Genomic DNA, 21,917 nt, shown 5'->3' with positions numbered 1-21,917 from the left:
AAAAAAAGTTGAGACTTGGGATGTGCGATGTGCACATTGGTGAAGTAAAGAGACAATACCACCTCCACCGCCTAGCAGGCTTTGGGCTTGGGGAGCGCTAGCATGACCTCCAGCTGCTTTCAGACCTGAGGCTAGGAGGGGTTGTCCTCTCAAGCCTGCAGTTCTCTATTTTCCCTTGGAAGGCTCTGGAGGCTGGCGGAACCTCAGAAGCAAACTGTTTATCTTTTAGGTTTTTTGGTTTATTTTTAAATTTCTGACTGTGATGGTATTTATTTTTTCCTTTTCCCTTCCCCTACTTCTCCAATTCAGCATCAGAAAGGGACCATCTGTCCCCTGCCTTGCCTGTGGCCATTTTAGAACCAGCAAAAGGCTGCTTGAATTCTGCTCCCCTCTTCTCCTCCCTTCCCTTCCCAATGACTGACTCTCCTCTGCCCTGCTCCAGAAAACTCTCTCATCTAGCTCCCTTCATGTGTCAGCTCCCCACCTCCTGTGGGCCTCTATCTTTGCAGACCTCTGGTCTGAATAAAGCCACCAGTCCTGGACCTCTGTAAGGCAGCTAACTCTGTGGGGAACCTGGGCACTGATGCCTGGTGGGAAACCATTTCCATCCTCCTTACTCAGCCAGGGCCCCCTCAGCTGGTTTCTGATTAGAATGGTATTTGTGTTCATATATATGTCATGCCTGAACTTGTTTCTGCCTCTACGTGTATCTGCAGGCATGGCTGTGGTATATGTTTCTGTTCATGTGCATTCTTCTGGCATAGAGACCCCCTCCCCCAGCACATAAATATTATTTCCCTCCCCTCTATTCCCAAAGCCTACTTGATATCCTCTCCTGCTCTCCAGTCCCATAAAAGCACTCCAAAACATGTTTAGCAGTTGATAAACAAAGGACTACTACTTCACAGTGTGGAACCACAATAAAAAGATCCGATTCAGTCCCACAATGTGGGAGACAGGGTTAGCCCAGAGCACAGCAGAGAGTCCATTTCACAAAGTAATGAAAGCTGGGAAGGGGATTTTTTAAAAAAGCTTCATTAGAGTCCAGTTTATTATTGATTGTGATGGATAATAGGGAATCAAGGAGGATTTTGACCTTTCATTTTCTCTTCCAGTTTGTTCCTCAGTGAAGAGGTGTTCTGATGATACCTTCTCTTCCATCTACTTTTTTCTCACCATATTTCATATCTCATGCTTTGGCTTTGGGCCTGCTTTCCACATTGAGTCCTTTGGAGGGTAGTAATGGGGACAATGCCACACATCCCTGGGTTGACTGGGAGGTAAATGGAGATGACTCAGGTCTGGAGGGTCCTTGTGTCTGGTTTCTCTGAGTAGGAATAGGTGACCTAATAGATCTCTTCCTGACATTTCCCTACCCTCAGCCTATACCACCACTCCCATTTTCCTCATATATATACATATACATATATATATACACACACACACACACCCTCTGTCTTACACATAAACACACACACGCATTCTGACCTATATATTTTTAAGATTTATTTTTATTTATTTATGCATACAAGAACTGGGTGTAGACCAGAGGTGTGGGGGTGAGAGGATTCACCAGAGACAGAGTGGCTAGCAGAACAGGCAGATCTACTAAAATACACTGCTGAGGGGAACAGCGGCCCACACAGGAGAAGTCTGCTGCACCATGTGGGTTAGCTCCCTAGCCAGGGATCAAACTGAGGCCCACAGGGGCCGCTGATAGCTTGATAGTGCTGACTTTAACCCCTGTGCCACCAGGGAGGTCTCTGACGTGTATATTTTATTTTTTTTCCAAAGATTTATTATTTATAAAAGAGCCAGGGTACAGGCCAGATGGGTGAGAGGGTGAGAGGATTCACCAGAGACAGAGTGGGGAACAGAACAGGCAGACTGGTGAAATACACTGCTGAGGGGAGCAGCGGGCAAGACAGGAGAGGTCTGCCCAGCCAGGGGAGGCCCTGACCTATAATTTTTAATCATGTGCATATACACACACATCCTGTAGCTACTCGTAGCTGACCGGAGGATGTCTAAGTCTCTACTTCCTATACCAGAATACCACCCATTTACATGTCTCTGCCACTACTTAGTATGGCCTGTGTCTCTCTGGACTTAAACTACTGGGGAAACCCCATTTTCCTGCCCCTAGTGTCTCAGGACCCTTTGGCCCTCCCCTGGTAGTGACTTTAGAACATCTCCCATAGAAGGAATTTAGAGTGACTAATCTGTTGTGAGATTAAGGGGCAGATAGAGTTAAAGCTGCATTTGCATAGCAATCACTGTCATGCCACTTAGATTATTGGGTTTTGGATGTGGCTTTAAGGCTGATGAGTTTATGGGAGGGTGAAGGCCCCTCCCCGATGCTGTGCCCTGGTACAACACTGCTTTTGCCCTCCTCTTCCTCTTTGTGTGGGTCTTCTAGGTTACAGGAAGAGCACAGGAAAACAGGCCTATTGTTTTCTTCTGGGAGGGAGGGCAGGAGGGCCTCTCAGCTCAGTCCAGCCTCCCTTTTTCAAAATGGTGCCAGATGAATAGAGGCTCCACAGACCCTGCTTTTCCAGAGCCAGAGTTGTTAGGTTTGGGACTCTATTGTGCCAGCTCTTCTTGGTTCCCTCTTTAGATCACAAGTTCCCATCTCTTTCCCTAGCGACCTAGAGGTTCTTTTCTTCCCCTCCCCCACCAGCTTGTCTCTATCACAGACTACTGAGCCTCTCTCTAGAATCCTGGTGTGCTTGGCAATGAGAGTGAGCCTGTCTCCAGTAAATGGAAGGAATGGGGCTGTAGCCCCCTCTGTCAATCCTTGTTCTTCTGTTCCCCTCACACCCTGTGGCAGCCCCACCTCCTGGCACTGCTCCTCTGTCAGGGGTAGGATGGCACCTTGCCTGGGTTTGGGAAAGGCACTGGTTGCAGTAGCAGGACCTGCCAGGGCATATCCGAGTGAATAGTCATTGCTGGGCCTGAAGTTCGGGAGAGACCAGTCCCTCCCTCTCTGTGTCTTTCCCAATCTTCCAGCTCTCCCCAAGGCTTTATGGTTCTGGTTTTTTCTACCATTCTAACAACCTCCTAGAATCTCCTAGAATTTTTAAGGATACTTCCAGTTCTGAAATTCTGTAATTATAAGACTCGGGTCAACAAAAGAAATGGGGAATACATTTTCCTATCCTACCGGTTTCTACTGCAGCTGCTTCACAAGGAATCTCACCCCTTACATGTTAGCATATGTATTTCTTTGCAACATGTTAATTTTCTCTGAAGGTAGAGTCAGGGTATAATTTCCTAGAAGGTAGATTCAGGGTATAAGAAGGCACTCTTTGACAGTCACATTTAAAAAATGGAAGCATAAGTTAATATTGGTAATATTAGTTTGTGTTTGTTAAAGTATTTAAAAAAAAAAAAAACTTTACGCCTTGCAAAGCAGGCAGTGGGCAATCTGAAGTACCCTGGGAAGAGGCATGCTATTAGCAGAGCAGGACTGGAGGCCATGGACCTAATCTGCTGGCTCTGGGCCACTTCCAAAAAATACAACCCCCAACCTAAGGTTCATGCCTCCTTTTGCTCATACTGCCACCCACCCCTTTCACCCTGGATTCCTCTATGACTCCACATGTCTCCTGTATAATTCTACTTAATTGTAGGGAGTATTTGGAGTGTTCTCCTTTTCTCCTTTCCCTGTCCTAAAGTCTTGGCTCTCTGAGCTTCAGTTAGCAGCCCCACCCCACCCGCCCCACCTCTGATTGGACTGTGATTTGCAAGTCCTGAAACAATTGATGCATAAACTCTTTTTTTTTTTTTTTTTATAGAGGCATGCTTTATTTATTTGTTTGCTGGTTTCTTTGTTTGTTTTGTTTATACATGCACTGGGTACAGTCAGAAGCGCGGGAGGGCGAGAGAATTCACCAGAGCCAGAGCGGGGAGCAGAGCAGGCAGAAGGACCGAAGTACACTGCTGAGGGGAGCAGCGGGCGGCAGGAGAGGTCTGCGCGCCATGTGGGACCCTCCTCCGGTGGCCGGGGAGCAGCCGGGGATCGAACCGGCGCCGCAGAGGCCGCGCGCAGCTTCGCAACCCAGCGCTCAACCGCTGCGCCACCGGGGAGGCCCGATGCATAAACTCTTTTGCAGTTTTTCTTGGGAAATAGTCACTACCTTCACTTGTACCTAATCCCAATCTGTCTCATAACCCCATTAAAATAGACTTCTTGGTTTCAGGGAAGGGAGAGGAAAATGTCAGTTAATGCAGGGCTAAAGCATCAGACTAACTGCCTTGCTGTTTGTCAGAGCTGTGCCAATATTTCCTCCTTATCCTTCACCCAGATTGGAGCCGTGGAAGGAGCCCAGGGGCTGAGGGTCAGCAGAACAAGGAGGAAAGAGTATAAGGGCGGTTTGTGCCTGGTCACTTCTAGTGAGCAGAGTCCATGATGAAGGTTTAAGTCAGCGGGAAGCTGGGAAGGATCAAGACTATGTGCCGAATAGTCGTTCAGACTGGATTTAAGCACAGAGCTTATGCCAAATGTTGGGGAGATTCTGAAACATAAGGCAGAGCCATCAGAAAGTCATTAGGTTATAGTTGGGAAGACTAACTGTTGAAATCATTAAAGGCGGATTTAAGACAGAGAAGAAGAGTACGATAAGACAACTTGTTCCTTTCTGTCCCCACCTGCAGGCTGCATGTTTCTTCCTTACCCACCCAGCCTGCTGCTTCTTGTTTCCCTCTAGCTCTTTTTTTTATTTTTAAGATTTATTTATTTATGCATACAAGAGCTGGAGTACAGGCCAGAGATGCAGGGGGTGAGAGGATTCACCAGAGACAGAGCAGGGACCAGAACAGGCAGATTGACCAAAGTACACTACTGAGGGGAGCAGCGGGCGAGACAGGAGGGATCTGCTGTGCTATGTGGGTAGCTCCCTGGCCAGCTGGGGATCGAACTCATGCTGCAGAGGCTGCAGACAAATTCATAGTGCAGTGCTTAACCCCTTTTGCCACCAGGGAGGCCCCGCCCCTCAAGCTCTTTTCCTCAACTTCTTTCAAAAAGCTCTCCTTCACCTCAACTTTGCTCTGTTACTTAAATATTAAATTAGCAAGCATCTGAGGTCCTCACACACACTCAGAAGCATACCCGGTGCCATGAGGAAAACAGGAACAGATGACAGGATTTCCCGAGTGCTGCAAGGTAACACTCTTAGATGAGCTCGCGTCACTGAGTATTCACATCAGGATTAAATCTGCATGTGTGTGAGTGAGAGAGAGAGAGTCAGAGAGAGATAGATTATTCCTTGTAGTGCACAGAGTTACGTCTACTAGGTGTTCTTTTGCAGCTGCACTGTTATCTCTTCTTATCTGAACAAAGCAATATATATAATTACAAATTATAAACATCATCATACGGTGCACACCGCCACACGTCATATAGCTCTGACTTTTTTATTTACCCAGGGCTCTGTCAGTGGTCTTGGAGACCTACTGTTCAAAATTTGATTCTAACAATTTTTTTTTTAATTTATTTATTTATGCATACAAGAGCTGGGATGTAGGCCAGAGGTGTGGGATGGTGAAAGGATTCACTAGCCACAGAGTGGGGAGCAGAACAGGCAGATTGACTGAAATACACTGCTGAGGGGAGCAACGGGTGAGACAGGAGAGGTCTGCTGCACCATGTGGGTCAGATCCTTGGCTGGAGGTCAAACTTGTGCTGTAGTGGCTGCCTATAGCTTCATAGTGCTGAGACTTAACCCCTTGTGCCACCCGGGAGGCCCCCCAACAATTTTTTTTGCTTGCTTAAAAGATTCTTTTTGTTAATGATTCTAACACTTTTGTGAGGCCTTTCACATCAACTGAAGACTTTATAAAGTTTTAATGTACTTAAAATGTAGAGTATCACACATGTTTAGTCACAGAAGCTCTAAAGAGTAAGAGAAGCACCATAGACTCCACGTGGTCACTCTGCAAAAAAAACAGTCTAATGTGTGACACAGATAACACACTGCTTTTTGCTCTTCCTTCAGGCACCCCAATCAGCACAAGTTTGCATAATTCTCTTCCCAAGTAATACCCATGTTCCACCTGGCTCCTGCCCTTAAAGAGCTTCTGTCCTACCTGCGGAGATAAGACATAATCAGGTGAAAAGTCAAATGCTGAAACTGTGGTATGATGTGTTTAGCTGCAAGCTAGTTCAAATAAAAGGATACACTGCTTACTCTGCTTACACTCTGGAGCTGGGCTACATGTGTTCAATTCCCGGCTCTGCCTATTCATTGACTGTGGGTAAGCCACTTACCTTCACTGAGCCTATATTTCCTCGACTGTAAAATGAAAATAATGATAGTGTCAGTGTCAAGGAGTTTGTGGGGGTTACATCCATTGGTATGTGGAAAGCTCTTAGAATGGTGTTGTCTATTGGTATTAGTTGTTGTTTATTCTGAAGTCTAGATATCTCATTGAAGCATAAGTGTGAGCCTAAGTACTTTTCTAGCCCTGACTCTATCTGGCATCTTCCCACTGGATTATAGTTGGAGGGGCCGAAGGAGAAATTTGCCCTAGCTAATCTTGAACTGGCTACCCTTGGATCAAGAATTCTTCTCTGGGATTCATGAGCTATTGCTGGAGCAAGAAAGGGAACCACACGGTTCAGCACACAGTCCCTTGGGGAACAGGACTAGGAGCAAGGCAGCACAGATTCAGAGTCAGACATGAAATCAGACCTTGGCTACACCACTTCCGGACTATGGGTGACCCTAGGCAAGTCATTGTTCTGGATTTCCTTCAGCTGTATACCCATAGTACTAAACTCAAGGGGTTTTTTTGTTGTTGTTTTTTGTTTGTTTTTCAATAAGATTATCCTTCTGAAATACTTAGTACTACCAGGAACAAAGAAAATGCTCAAAAATTATTATTTTAATTATTAAGGGGATATGGGAAGGTGGGTGATGAGTGAGATCTCTGAGACAGAAGGTATACAAGATCTTGTAAGGGAATAAAGGGCCATCAGGATGGGACAGATAATAGAACTCATTGCTCAAAGGAGAGTACTAGGAAGGCTTTTAGACTCCAACTTAAATACGTCATCCCCAATAGTTTTTCCCAGACTTCTTCAAATTTATTTTAGCTCCTATTCTTCTCCATTGCACTTAAGATGTACCATGTTATAATTAAAGAATTGATTGTAGAGTTGTTTAATGTCTGCCTCCCCCATCAGAATGTAAACACCCTCATCACAGGAACTGTAGTACATTCCCCAGCCTAAAGCAGCTTCTGGCACAAAATAAGGAAGTAATACATAGTCATTAGGTTGGCAGCTTCATAAAGTGTGAACTTGAGCATTTAGAATTGTAGAATTAAAATTGGAAAGTTTTCTTATCTTGTTGAAAGGGAACCCAGAGAGGTTAAGTGATTTACCCTACACACACAGCCTATTGCAGCAGAGCCAAGAGTAGACACCAAGTTGCCAAACTCTTAATCATTGTTATTATAGGTAGTTTTTTTTTTTATCATTTTCTATACTTTCTTAGGACTTTTTGTATGTGTTATTAGACCAGAAACACGTGAGGGCTCTCTTCCATGTTTGTAGGGTAGCTTCCTTAGAGTGGAAACTATCATTAATAAATAATTTGTTGAGCACTATGGGAGGTGCTCTTAGGATTATTATTTTTAATAGTTTTATTGATATATAATTCACATACCATGCAATTCATCCCTGTAAAACATTTTAAAGTTATTTTAGCATATTCACAGACTTGCCATTACCACCATTTAATTTCAAAACATTTTCATCAGCCCTAAATAGAACCTAGGACTCATTAGCAGTCACTACCCATTCAACCCTCCATTCAGCTCCTGGAAACCACTCATCTACTTTATGGATTTGCCTGTTGTGAGCATTACACCTAAATGGAGCCATATAGTATATGGCATTTTTTGACTGACTACTTTCATTTAGCATAATGTTTTCAAGTCTCACCCTTGTCATAGCATGTATCATTACTTCGTATCTTTTTATTGCCAAATAATATTCTGTTGTATGGACATACCACATTTATCCATTCATCAGTTGTGGACACTTGGGTTGTTTCTCCTTCTTGGCTACCATAAATAGTGCTGCTATGAGAATTTCATGTACAGATTTTTTAAAAAAAAAAAAAAAAAAAAAGATTTATTTATTTATTTATTTATTTATTTATTTATACAAGCTCTGGGTACAGTCAGAAGCGCGGGAGGGTGAGAGAATTCACCAGAGTCAGAGAGGAGAGCAGAGCAGGCAGACTGACGAAGTACACTGCTGAGCTGAGCAGCGGGCGGCAGGAAAGGTCTGCGCGCCATGTGGGACCCTCGCCCAGAGGCCGGGGATTGAACCGGCGCTGCAGAGACTGCAGCTGCAACCACTGCGCTGCAACCGGCGCTGCAACCACTGCACCACCAGGGAGGCCCCATGTACAGATTTTTGTATGCACATCTGTTTTCCCTTCTCTTGGATATCTACCTAATAGTAGAACTGTGTAAGTCTCGATTTTTTATTTCGAGGTGCTGCCAAGCTGTTTTCCAAAATGCCTGCACCATTTTACATTGCCATCAACAATGACCATTCTAAGTTCTTGAGATCCTTGACAATGCTTGTTATTATCCATACTTTTGATTAGAGTTATCTTGGTGGGTAAATTGGTATCTTACTTTCTTGGGCTCACATTTCCCTAATGACTAATGTTGCTGAACATTTTCATGTGCTTATAGGCCCCTCTAGACCTTCTCTGGAAAAATCTCTGTTCCGATCCTTTGCCCCTTTATTAACTGGATTATTTGTCTTTATTGTTTATTTATTTTATTATTGAGGAGTCCTTTTTACATTTTGGATACAAGTCGCTTATCTACTATATAATTTGCAGATTTTTTTCCCATTCTGTGGGTTGTCTTCTCATTTTCTTGATGGTGTCCTTTCAAGCACAAAAGCGTTTGAAGAATTGATGTCTTGTGTAAGAAATTATTGCCTAACCAAAGATCATAAAGATTTACTGCAATGTTTTCTTTGAAGACCTTTATAGCTTTAGCACTTTTATTTTTAAATCTGTGATCCATTTTGAGTTATTCTTTGAATATGGTATGAGGTAGGGGTCCAACTTCATACTTTGGAAAATATACACACACATATTATAAAAAAGTCAGTTCATCAAGCATCATAAGTCTCCTCCATTTTTTTTTTTAAAGATTTATTTATTTATTTATACATACAAGCACTGGGTACAGTCAGAAGCGCGGGAGGGTGAGAGAATTCACCAGAGCCAGAGCGGGGAGCAGAGCAGGCAGAAGGACCGAAGTACACTGCTGAGGGGAGCAGCAGGCAGCAGGCAGCAGGCAGCAGGCAGCAGGCAGCAGGCAGCAGGAGAGGTCTGCGTGCCCTGTGGGTCCCTCCTCCGGTGGTGGTGGTGGGGGGGTTGGGGAGCAGCCGGGGATCGAGCCAGTGCTGCAGAGGTTGCAGACAGCTTCACAACCCAGCGCTCAACTGCTGCGCCACCGGGGAGGCCCTAGTCTCCTCCCATTTCTGTCTTACCTTTCACAAGTAGTAGAGGTCTTCCCTATCTTGAAAACTCTTTTCTCTGATCCTGCAGCCTCCTTAGCCATCATTTGATTTCTTCCCTTCCTCTCACAGTTGACCTTGTCCAGGGAGGGAGCCACACCCAAGCCTTCACTTCCTCATCTCCCATCTCCTCCAGCCCCCACTGTTGGCCTGTTGCTCTAACAGCTGCAGTTCCCACAGAGCTACCCAGTGGTTTCCTGGGTGCTAAGGCCAGTGGTATTTTTCTCATCTTCTCTGACATCTCTGGTATCTGTTCTGCTCTCCAGCATAAGCACATGACCTTCGCTCTTTTGTTCTTGTCTCCTGTCTCCAACTCTCACACTCATGCACGTCCTCTAAATCTTTATCTCCAGACTCCTGTTTCTAAATACCTGATAGACATTTACTTCTACGTGTCCCCAGCATTTCAGACTCCACATCCAAACTCAGCAGGGCCTTCACCACTCAAAAATTCATGAAAATCTTCCCAGCCTGTAAAGCACAACTCAGACCATCTCCTCCAGGGAACCTGCCTATGATTCCCAACCTGGATTTAATTCTATCCCCTGAAGCCTTGTAAAACAGAATTTTTACCCCTCTTAGTTTATGGGAGGGACCTAAGGCTCCAGTTAAATACTTGTTCAGGGATACAGAGCTAATGCTAAAATTCTCACTTGAAAGTCCCTCTCTAGTGTTCTTTCTACTCTATCAAGCAGCTTCTTAATGCCTTAAGTGCTTTCAGTTGCTCTTACAGCACATAATCCCACAATGTCATATATCCATGCTGGGGTACTTGACTGATATATAAAATTATAAGGCTCTGGGCCTCCCTGGTGGCGCAGGCAGTTAAGCACCGCACTGTGAAGCTGTCCACAGCCTCTGCAGCACGGATTCAATCCCGGCCGGCCAGGGAGAAACCCAGATGGCACAGTAGACCTCTCCTGTCTTGCCCGCTGCTCCCCTCAGCAGTGTATTTCGTCAATCTGCCTGTTCTGTTCCCCACTCTGTCGCTGGTGAATCCTCTCACCCTCCCGCATATCTGGCCTGTACCCTGGTTCTTGTATAAATAAATAAATCTTAAAAAAAAAAAAAAAACTAGAAGGCTCTGAGGGACTATACATGTTTCTCATGCATCACTAAGCTCCCCACCATGCAGAATCAAGGAGTTGTCACACAGTTAGTGTTCAGTAAATATTTAATGAATGAATGAAATAAGAGAAAGTTGCCTTACAGATTTTCCCTGACTAGGGGCTCAGCCAGTATAGAGTAGATATAGATACTCACTCAGAAAGTATTTGTGGTTGGTTAGTGATAAAGAAACTTTTAAAATATCAGGCTGAGGTGCTTGGACTCTTCTGGAAGCACACTGGGGAGGCCATGCTGATTTGAGGGCAGAAGAATAAAATTAGGGAAGCTCTATCTTAGGAGTATTAGATCCTGCAGTGGCAGCAGAAGGAAGAATCGTGAGGCAGGAGCTCCAGGAGGGAGGAGAGAAGGGGTTGGAGTAAGGTGGGAGCTTCAGGAAGTGAGAGGAGACAAATCAAGGTCCTTCTGAAGGGGAAAATGACGGGCGACCTGTGGAACAGGGAGGAAGAGGGTAGGGGTCCAATTTCGTACTTTGGAAAATATGCAGAGGTGTGATTTTGGTGTGGAAAATGCTGCTGTTACTGAAAAGTGGAATGGGGTCAGCCTCTGTGGAGAGTGTTTTATAGAGAATGTAGGTGCCAGACCTACATGGGCTACCTGTGCATGGGCTCAGCTTAATTCTCAGTATAATCCCTTGAAATAGGTGGGGTAATCCAAGCTTGTGGGTCAGGAAATGGGCTTAAAATCATAACAACAATATCTGAACCTAGTGTGTCTAACCTCAAAGATTGTTCTTTCATCCTCAGTGCCTCCCAAACATACAGAAAAGCAGCTGACTGGGAGTTCAGATTATAATTAAATATGTGTGCTGATTTGAAGTGATGGCTCTTAATAGGCCTATCATGTTTTCCCTCTTAGATTAGGCGTGTCTAGAAAATCAGGACCATAAGTCCTTTTTTCCTGTCTCCATCCTTCTCAGAAAGAACTAAGATGGAAGAAAGGACTTCCCAACAGTCAGTTAAGAGGCCCCATTGTGGATGACCTTTCAGGGGGGCACAATTTTAAGGAACTGTGGTCACACCTCCAAGTCCAGACTTGCATATATAAGGCTTCTTCTAGTTTCCTTGCAGCTCTTAGACTCCCTCATTATCCCCATAATAAAGTGACAGTTTCTTCCTTTCCTGTGGGTCTGCTGACTTCTTAGACCTGTTCAAGGTTTTTTAGCAACTTTTGCTGGAATAATTGAGCTTAGAACCATAAGATTGTTGGTCCGGTCAGCCCAGGCCCCATCAGAGCTCTCCTAACCATCAACTCCTCAAGTTGAGGTCTTCTATCTGAGACCTGCCCCTCTCTCCCTCTGGGAAAGTTAGGGATTTTCTTTCAGGCCACTGTTTGTTAGGCCCTGGGCAAGGGGACATACTCTGATGGACAAAGAGGACTCTCTCCCTTTCTTCCAGGAATTCCTACTGACAAGTAAATAGACAAGACAGTATGTGGTGCTACATGCTAAGACGGGATGTACAGTGGGACAGGGTGTCTTTCCTGTACTCCTGTTCCCCACTCTGAGCAAATGGACAATGCACAGTGAGGACATTCTTAAGCCTTGGGCCCTTAAGCCCCTGTTCGCCAACATGCCCAAGTTATGTTCCATATACTTATTACTTTGGATGAAAGAGTCTTGCAGTTTGTTTAGTTTTTAAAATCCTATATTGGTTTTCACAATCAGAGAGGAAAGAGTTTTGGGTTGTGTACTTTTAGGAGCACAGAGGCCCAAGTGTGCCCAGAGAGTTTGTTTCCTAAGTGACAGCCTCACTGTGTGCCTCCCTTGTAGTCTGCAGGAGGCAGGAGGGTCCTGCCCTGTGCCACACCAGCCGGTGCTGTGGGCAGTGCAGGGGTGTGTGTGTGTGTGTGTGTGTGTGTGCGCGCGCGCGCGCGCGCGCGCGCACGCGCAAGAGTGAGAGTACACCAGAGTACAGACAGCACTGGGGCCCTTACTCGCTCTCGGTTTGCAGCTCCACCTCTCAACCTCTCTTTCAAAAAGAAGCCCTGCCAACAGGGTGTGGGTGGCTTCCCACTGCAGCTGTGCTGTTCTTCTGGGCCTGCCTGCTCTTGGCCCAGCGGGAGGATGAGTGTCTTTGGAGGCTTTGTTCAAGCTCTCGGGCCCTCTCCTCCTGGCACTGCTTGGCTCAGGAAAGAGAGAACTGGAAGTTCTCAAATCTCATCCATCCCTCCCAATGGCCCTTCTCACTGTCACCTGCTCCCTCCCTCTCCCCCTAGGTCTTTTCCCCACCCCAAAAGCCCTAAATCCTGGTCTAGAAGGCTACAATCTCAGAAGAAGTGGGAGGGAAAAAACAGACAAAAAGATGGTGGCCCTCAAATTCCAGCCCCATGCTAGCTTTCCTCAGCCTTTAAAAAATAAAATAGGGCCTCCCTGGTTGCCTAGGTATTAAGTCTCAGCACTGTCACCAGGAAGGCCTACCACAATGGCCTGAGTTCAATGGCCTGAGTTTGGTCCCCAGCTGGTCCCCAGCTAACCCACATGGCACAGCAGACCTCTCCTGTCACGCCCGCTGCTCCCCTCAGCAGTGTATTTCAGTCAGTCTGCCTGTTCTGTTCCCCACTGTCTCTGATGAATCCTCTCAAACCCCTGCTCCCGGCCTGTACCCCAGTTCTTCTACGCTAAAATAAATAATTTTAAAGGGGTCTCCCTGGTGGTGCAAGGGGTTAAGCTCCGCACTATGAAGCAATCTGCAGCCTTGAGCAACCCACATGGTGCAGCAGACCTCTCCTGTCTCGCCCACTGCTCCCCTCAGCAGTGTATTTCAGTCAGTCTGCCTGTTCTGCTCCCCACTCTGTCTCTGGTGAATCATCTCACCTCCACCCCACACCTCTGGCCTATACTCCAACTCTTGTATGCATAAATAAATAAATCTTTTTTAAAAAATGATAATGATAATTAACTTTTATTGACCACATGCTCTATGCTAGGCACCATCCTTAGGCATTTTATGGGCATTGCCTCATTTAAAGTTGACACCAACTCCAGAGGTGGATATTGGGCATCCCAGTCTTGCAGATGAGACTACAGACTCTCAGTTTGTCACAGAGTTTGAAATCAGGAGCATGTCTTTGAAAGACCAGCTGGGTTCTGACTTGTTTTCTGTCACCTCCTTCTGAGTTTTCACCTAGAATACTAACTCTGAGCCAGTCCAGGAAAAGGACATCCCATGACACCCCTCGTTATGTATTAGCATTCACTCCTATATCTTTTTGAATACCCCTCCCCCTACTCTAGCTACAGAATCCTTCTCTGATGTCCTGACTTTATTCTTTCTCCCTCCCCCCAGGACCCTGCTGGAATCTTTGAGCTGGTGGAAGTGGTTGGCAATGGAACCTATGGACAGGTGTACAAGGTGAGATCCTAATGGTGCAGCAGCATTACTGACCCTCTTCCCTGGGGCCTTCTCATGGAGAGTGGAAGAAGTGAGCCCCAGATCACTCGAGGGAACACAGAATGGAGACTAAGGGGGGTCTTGGGGGACGACAGAGGCTGGGAGTACTGGGAAAGGGGACAGAGCTGCTGGAGAGAGAGGATAGCGGAATAAAAGTGATTAAGGAAGGAAGCAGCAGGAAGTGGGTATTTTTGCAGGCCTCTGCCTCTGAGTTTAGAGCTAGTCCTGGGTGTGGCAGGAACTGGGTGGGGCGGGTGGCATGTGAGAGAGGGAAGTGGGAGGTCAGTGGGGACAAGCATCAGACCTCACCTGGGAGTTCAGAGCAGAGCTCAGTTCAAAGCAGATAGAGCATCTCCCAAACCACACCTGGGATTTGGAGTTGGTGGATCTCATGAGTGGCCTTCTGCAGAGGAGAGGTAGCTTTCTTAGACTCCCACAGCAGGCTGGAGCCAGAGCTCAGGGCTTCTGCTTTTGGGGCTGCCTCTCTTTCCCACAAAAGTGGCATTTCCTCAACTGATTGTAGCTTTTTAGCCTGTCCAACCCAGCCCTCTCATGTGGCCTGCCCCCCACCCCAACCCCCGCCTTGGCTGGGCAAGGCAGCTCGGGAGGGAGAAGGACATTCAAGGTGGATGCTGCCCCAGGGCTGGAGGCCATGAGAGCATCCACCTGGCTCCTCCATCTCCAGATACTATGCTGGGTCTTTCCACAATTCTCCTCTGCATCTCAGCCAATGTATCCTGGCTCCTCGGGACCACTGGCTCATATCTTTCTTCCTGTGAGGGAAAAGGAACCCCCCACCCCCTATTTCTTGCCTAGTCATTGCCGTGGAAATAGTCACTCTATGTTCTGCTGCTTCTCTAGGTTTGGAGTCTACTGGGGATAAAAATAATCTAGGGGCTAGCAGTACCTATGTCCATTCCCACAGGGAGCTGCCTTCCCCCACCCGGGTCTTCCCCAGGAAGCTTTGGACTTACCTGTCCAAGATTGAGATGGCTTCTGCCTCTCATTGGAAGGATGAGAGGGACATACTTTAGAAGGAAATGTTCCTTCTCATTAGTACTGGTGACGGGGCATCAACATATGTCAGTCAGCCATTCTGTATTCCCCTGAGTTTCTTAAAATCAGCTTTACATGTTCTTTCCTGTCAACAATAATAAAAAGCCTTGGTTAGGGTTGGGCAGGCGTGGAGGGGCCATGATGCTGATGAAGGCCTCTGTCCACAGGGGAGAGGTGGGTCTCAGAGAAGATGCCAAGAGGCAAAGCCCCTCCCCAGGCTCTGCCTGAGGATGAGAAGGTATCTTTCACTTCTTGCCCTAACTTCAAACTGTAGAAAGTCCACGTCAAAGAGGTTGGAATAGAACTTAAATGTTTCTCACTCTCCTCTCTTAAGTGCCTTAGGGGAGGAGACCCTGCATCTTTATTAAGCTGAGAGATTGGAAGGTCAGGCTTGGTAGTTTTTTCTGTAGCTTTCTGTCTAGCCCTGTGGTCAACACACAAATTGAGGTGTCTAGCCACCAGGAGGGATACTTTCTAAGAGAGAAAATGGCCAGAATGTGTGACCTGTTCCAGCTCTCCCTGAGCGTACATCCAGATTCCTCCATGCCAGGCTCTCTGTCCTGCAGGGTCGGCATGTCAAGACTGGGCAGCTGGCTGCCATCAAGGTCATGGATGTCACAGAGGTAGGGAGCAGCTGGGGGCAGTGGGAGGGTTGACACATGGCAAAGTGAGGGGTTATCTCACTTCTCGGGGGTCATCTTCCTCCAATCACCCCATTTACCTAGGACGAGGAAGAAGAGATCAAACAGGAGATCAACATGTTGAAAAAATATTCTCACCACCGCAACATTGCCACCTACTATGGGGCCTTCATCAAGAAGAGCCCCCCTGGAAACGATGACCAGCTCTGGGTGAGAAGAGCCCTCTGTCTGTCTGCCTTCCTCTCCATGTCATTCCTGTCTCCAGGCTGCTCATTTGGAACTCAGCATAATGCTTCTTAAAAACTCCTCATGCCAGCCCTCCCTTCAGTCTACACAACCTTTCCTGTGTCTGGATTCAGAGGGACCTCCTCACTCACATCGAGTCTCCCACACATGGCAGCCTTTTGTCCTCTAAGTGTTTTAGCTGCAAGGTTTGCAGCTGGGGTTTGCCCCTGCCATTGCCCTGACCCATACACTGTGTTGGGCAGGCACTTAATCAGGAGTGAGCATTGTAATCCTAGCAGGGCCTAGGAGAGACCACAGAGGGTGGCCCATCACTTCTCCTACCTTTGAGCACCATTCCTGGGAAAGCAATAGACCAAAATACTTGTGGGAGGTAAGAGGTTTCAGACCCCTCTCTGCCATGCCCTGGATGATTATCCTAACAGCTTGCTGTAGCTCTTTTGGGCCTCCCCCAAATTCTGCCCTGGCTCAGAACATCGCCCTCCCTAGCCTGGTGCTGGCCAATTCCCCAGCCTGGCCTTTTCTGGTGCTCAACCCAGCCCCCAAGAGTGAGCAGCAGGGAGCATGATGATGGCTGTGGAGGTTAGAACTCTTGTTCGATCTCCCCTCCCATCAGTCTGCCAGACCCGTAGTTATTAAGTACCTTATGTGTACCCTGCACAAGTAAGCATGAGTAATCATCCCTGCCTCTGAGAGAGAGAGAGAGAGAGAGAGAGGAGAGAGAGAGAGAGAGAGAGAGAGAGAGAGAGAGAATATATCATGGTAACTAGTCAGGAAGGTTTACCTGGCAGCAGGAATGGAAGACCTTTAGATCTTTGAGGGTAGTGGTTAGGTAATGGTGATTAAGCGCCCCCTTCTGGGCACTATCCTCCCTTCCCCTCACTGTGCTTGGCTGTGGGAGGGGCAGTCCAGACCTGACCTGTACAAATTACATTTATTGCATATAAAAGGTGCATATTCCATCCAACCTTTTTCTGCATTGTATGTGATTTTTAGAGAAGTACAGTGGAAACATTTTGATGGCATATCGATTCCAGGGGTACTTCCCATTTGACCCCAGCCTCTGGACCTCAGTGGTTCTTCCGTAGAGGAGCTGGGAGGGAACTCTCATCTCCCTGCCATGGTCCTGCCTCTGTTTGTAGAGTTTCTCCCAAAATATTACCGGGCTCCCTCAACAGCTTTATGGTAGACACACGCTATTTTGTCTCTAGCACACCTGGAGAGTTGCTGAGTCTTGGCCTTTTTCTTGCCCGTGGCTTAGGGGTTGGCAAACTTTTCTGTAATGGGGCAGATAATAAACACTTGGGGGCTTTGTTGGTGATAGAGGCTCTGTTACAACTGCTTAAGTTTGCTGTGGTACCGTGAAAGCAGCCTAGACAAGCATAAATGGATGGTCTTTGCTTTATCCCTAAAAATCTTTATTTAGAACACTAAAATTTGAATTTCAAGATTATTTTTAAAACCTTATTCCCAATGATTTAAAAAATATAAAAACCATTCATTGTGCCAAAATGAAACACAAAATACTTTCTACAAAATACAAAGAACAGGGCCTCCCCTGGTGGCGCAGGCGGTTGAGCGCAGCGCTGTGAAGCTGTCTGCAGCCTCTACAGTGCTGGCTGGATCCTGGCCAGCCGGCGGGCGAGGGTCCCGCATGGCATGGCAGACCTCTCCTGCCATGCCCGCTGCTCCCCTCAGCAGTGTATTTCATCAGTCTGCCTGTTCTGTTCCCCGCTCTGTCTCTGGTGAATCCTCTCACCCTCCCACGAATCTGGCCTGTACCCCAGTTCTTGTATAAATAAATAAATAAATAAATCTTTTAAAAAATACAAAGAACAAAATAGGCCTAACCATTTCGGGGTTATGGGTCCCAGTGAGAATGAAGAGACTGGAACATTCCCCAAGATAATGCCCATACCCACATTGATTTGCCTACAACTTCAGGGTTTCCTTGGGCTCCTGGGGCCCAGACCAGCTCTCCCAGTCTCACCCTGACCTATCTTTTCCCCTTTCTCTTGTAATCTCATGAAGTCCTGTAGCCTTTGTGAGGGGCCTCAGCTCTTGCTCTCCAGTTCTTACCAGTTCTGGCCCCAAGGCTTCTGGTCCTCCTGAGGGGGAGGGGTGCAGGTGACAGGAAATCTTGCCTGACTGATGCTTTTCCTTCCTGGTGCCTCCCTGGGGCCACAGCTGGTAATGGAGTTCTGTGGTGCTGGTTCTGTGACGGACCTGGTGAAAAACACCAAAGGAAACGCCCTGAAGGAGGACTGCATTGCCTACATCTGTAGGGAGATTCTCCGGGTGAGCACCTCCCCCTTCCTCCAGGGCCAGCCCTGTATGTGAACCCTCCCCACACTGAGGAAGAATGGAACTGTGCCTTCTTTAAGGAGCAGATGGCCTGATGTGTGGGGCAGGACAGACAGAGCCCCAACCTTGGGGAACTCATACTGTTGGAGGAGATAGGAGCCTCTGTGTTCAAGCTCTGCCGTGTCCCCACTTGCATGCCTGCAGCTGCTGGGAATTCCCAGGAGCCACCACTGAGGACACTCTCCAAGAAAGCTCAGCCTGTACTTGGCTCCTGGGCAGAGAGCAGCTCCTTCTCCAGCCAGCCCTGTGTAGACTGAATCTCCCCTCCCCTGGGCTCATGTCCACTGCTTGCTCTTTCCCACTCCCTCCCAGACTGAGACTAATTCCACTCATTTTCCCGCTCCAGGGCCTAGCTCATCTCCACGCCCACAAGGTGATCCATCGAGACATCAAGGGGCAGAATGTGCTGCTGACAGAGAACGCAGAGGTCAAACTAGGTAGGCCAGCCCCTTCTAAGGGAGTTGGAACCCTCTTGCCTCCAAGACAGAGAAACAAAGATCCCTTTTTCCCCTTTCATGGTTCAAGTCCAACTTCCTATAGACTGAGAGGCTTGCTCCTCCCCTTTCCCATCTCCTCCCGCAGATGCCCTGCCTCCTGCTTGAAAATCACTCAAGAAGCTTGTTCCCTGCCATCTGTTAGGTCCCCAGCACTATGAGGTCTCTCTAGGGAGAGGATTTTTCACCTGCCTGGGATGCTGTCTCTTGGTCCATTCACCTTGGGTTTTTCCCAAGATATAGGAAGACTAGATCAGGATCTTCAGAAGATTGATGGGGTGGAAGAGGTGACCAGGAAGTGTCTGCCCCTCACACACTAGGCCTCCGCTGCCCTGGGGCATGTACTTGCAGACTGAGGCAAGGGGAACAGCTGTGATGCTCAGCTGTGACCACCTCCCTTGGTGTTTTCCAGTGGATTTTGGAGTGAGTGCTCAGCTGGACCGAACCGTGGGTAGACGGAATACTTTCATTGGGACCCCCTACTGGATGGCCCCAGAGGTCATCGCCTGTGATGAAAACCCCGATGCCACCTATGATTACAGGGTATGGAGGGGAAAGTAGGGAACATGGAGATGGGAGTGAAGAGGGATAAATTGAAAATATTATTCAGGGCTTGAATAGGATGGCATGTTAGCAATGGCAGGTTGAGGAACATTTTGTGGCAAGGAAGTCTGGGTGAGTTGGAGGTGGCTGAGAGAGAGGGACCTCAGGAAGCAGTGTGGACCAGGGACTGGTCCTGAAGAGGTGGTGGGTGAAGAGAGTTGTCAGGAACATTCACCTGTCCCTTCTTTACCCTCCACAGAGTGACATTTGGTCGCTAGGAATCACAGCCATCGAGATGGCGGAGGGAGCTCCTCGTAAGTGCAAACTCTGGGAGAGAAAGGAGGCCCAGAAAATGGCTGCTGGGAGGAGGTGGTCATGGGAAGTCATGGTGAGAAGGGGTTCTCAGGCTCTCAGCAAGGACTGATGGTATCTCTCCTGTCCCAGCTCTGTGTGACATGCACCCCATGCGAGCCCTCTTCCTCATCCCTCGGAACCCACCACCCAGGCTTAAGTCTAAGAAGTGGTAGGTCTCTGGGGGTTTGGTGTCTAGGAAGAAAGCTCTCTAGACAAGCCACCATCCCTAACCCGCTGTGTCCCCTCATAGAAGAGGTGTGGGGAGGGTCACACTGTGTCTGGGCGGGTGGATAGGGACTGGTGTGAGGATGTGAAGAAGACAGAGGGAAGGTTGCTTTTGGATCCCCCCTTGCTCTTGCAACACCCCTTCTGAGGGGGCCCTCCCAGTGTGAGTCCCCATCATTTTCAGGTCTAAGAAGTTCATTGACTTCATTGATACATGTCTCATCAAAACTTACCTGAGCCGCCCACCAACGGAGCAGCTGCTGAAGTTTCCCTTCATCCGCGACCAGCCCACTGAGCGGCAGGTCCGCATCCAGCTCAAGGACCACATTGACAGATCCAGGAAGAAGCGAGGCGAGAAAGGTCAGTGAGCAAGGAGGGAAGCCACGGGTCTCAGACATGCTTCAGTCCCTGCTCCTCCTTACCAGCCCTGGCTCCTCCTGGCTCCCCTTGGGGCTCCCCTCCCTATCCAAAGAGGTTTTGCAAACTTCCAGTCCCGAGGCATCTCTCCTTTTACCGCCCAATCCAAGTCAGTTTTCTAAATGAGAGTTGACCTTTCACATCCTCACAAATGCCTCGTGTTAAGCACATGCATGTGTAAGTGCACTCACTCATTCTCCCACCTCCTCTAGTATAGGGTCTAATCCCCATCTCTGTCCAGGCCCAAACCTGAGGCCCACTGTCACCCCATTTCTCCAAGGAGGAGGGCAGGGACCTGGGTGCGTGGCCATCCAGACAGACCTTATTGGTTATCCCCATCTAAGGTTTCCCTAGCCCAGGGTGGGGTCTGGGGCACTGGGTGAAGAAACAGCAGTGATCTCCCCTCTGCAGAGGAGACAGAATACGAGTACAGCGGCAGCGAAGAGGAAGATGACAGCCATGGAGAGGAAGGGGAGCCAAGGTAGGCTTGACTGATGAAAGTTGGGGGCCATCATTTACTCTCTGAGGGGAAACATTGGTCCAGTTTGGGAACACTCAGGTTGGGGGTGCTGGGCACAGAGACGGAAAGACCTATACGAGCAGAATCCCTGAGTGCTGGGAAGTGGAATAAGTGTATGAGCACTAGGTGGGGAGAGAGCCATGCAGGTGGCTGTTAAAGGAGGAACGGGCCAAAGCCTGGGCAGAGGAGAGGGCAGATCTGCTCGCCCGGATGAGATCAGAGGAAACTGCAGGGTTCTGACCCCAATGCTCATTGTGCTACCCTGACCCAGCTCCATCATGAACGTGCCTGGGGAGTCAACCCTACGCAGGGAATTTCTCCGACTCCAGCAGGAGAATAAGAGCAACTCAGAGGCTTTGAAGCAGCAGCAGCAGCTGCAGCAGCAGCAACAGCGAGACCCAGAGGCACACATCAAGCACCTCCTGCACCAGCGGCAGCGACGCATCGAGGAGCAGAAGGAGGAGCGTCGGCGTGTTGAGGAGGTGGGCTATCTTGGAAGGGCCGAGCCAGGCCTGACTTGGCTGCCCCCAGCCCTGCCTCATGGGCAGCGAGAAGGCCAGCCTCCAGCACCCTGTCCCCTGCCAGCTGGAGTGGATGGTTGTGTCAATGGCATCCCTTAAGAGCAGAGCTGTTTCTAAAAATCCATACTTGTTGCCCACAGACAAGATTATCCCTGCCCTGTCTACACATGTAAACCTCTGCTGCAGGTTTGTCTAGCTCCATTTTCCTTAAATCTCAAGAGCTGGGGGGTCTGTGTACAAATATTCCAGGGCCTTGGGCATCTGATTCTCAAGCTGCTGTCTGGTCTGAACCTGAAAAAGAGCCTTCTAAAGAAACTCCTTTACTTTTGGTTGTTTTGCCTTAGATTTCCTGGAGAGTTCAGACTTGTTAATTGAACTCCTTCGCGGTGGGTAGGAGAAATTTAATATGACAATCTTATTTTTAAATAGCTGAAGTTTTTTTTTTCTTTTACATCATCAATTATTA

General features: G+C 47.9%; 1 protein-coding gene across 6 annotated transcripts in view; it reads left to right on the top strand.

Annotated features, from left to right (window-relative positions):
- MINK1 (misshapen like kinase 1) overlaps positions 1-21,917 on the top strand; it is a 48,977-nt gene that overhangs the window by 17,558 nt on the left and 9,502 nt on the right. For all 6 annotated transcript variants that reach the window (XM_037494854.1, XM_037494856.1, XM_037494855.1 and 3 more), the window contains exons 2-12: positions 13,969-14,034; positions 15,696-15,752; positions 15,855-15,980; positions 18,201-18,311; positions 18,724-18,814; positions 19,284-19,414; positions 19,674-19,728; positions 19,859-19,937; positions 20,178-20,353; positions 20,822-20,891; positions 21,202-21,412. In XM_037494854.1, coding sequence (XP_037350751.1) covers positions 13,969-14,034; positions 15,696-15,752; positions 15,855-15,980; positions 18,201-18,311; positions 18,724-18,814; positions 19,284-19,414; positions 19,674-19,728; positions 19,859-19,937; positions 20,178-20,353; positions 20,822-20,891; positions 21,202-21,412 — 1,173 coding nt within the window. The remainder of the gene's footprint in view (positions 1-13,968; positions 14,035-15,695; positions 15,753-15,854; positions 15,981-18,200; positions 18,312-18,723; positions 18,815-19,283; positions 19,415-19,673; positions 19,729-19,858; positions 19,938-20,177; positions 20,354-20,821; positions 20,892-21,201; positions 21,413-21,917) is intronic.

The sequence above is a fragment of the Talpa occidentalis genome, unplaced genomic scaffold (genome assembly GCF_014898055.3).
Source record: "Talpa occidentalis isolate TD23 unplaced genomic scaffold, MPIMG_talOcc4v2.1 talOcc4.7, whole genome shotgun sequence".
In the NCBI taxonomy this organism is placed as follows: Eukaryota; Metazoa; Chordata; class Mammalia; order Eulipotyphla; family Talpidae; genus Talpa; species Talpa occidentalis.
This window is presented reverse-complemented; position numbering and strand designations above follow the sequence as displayed.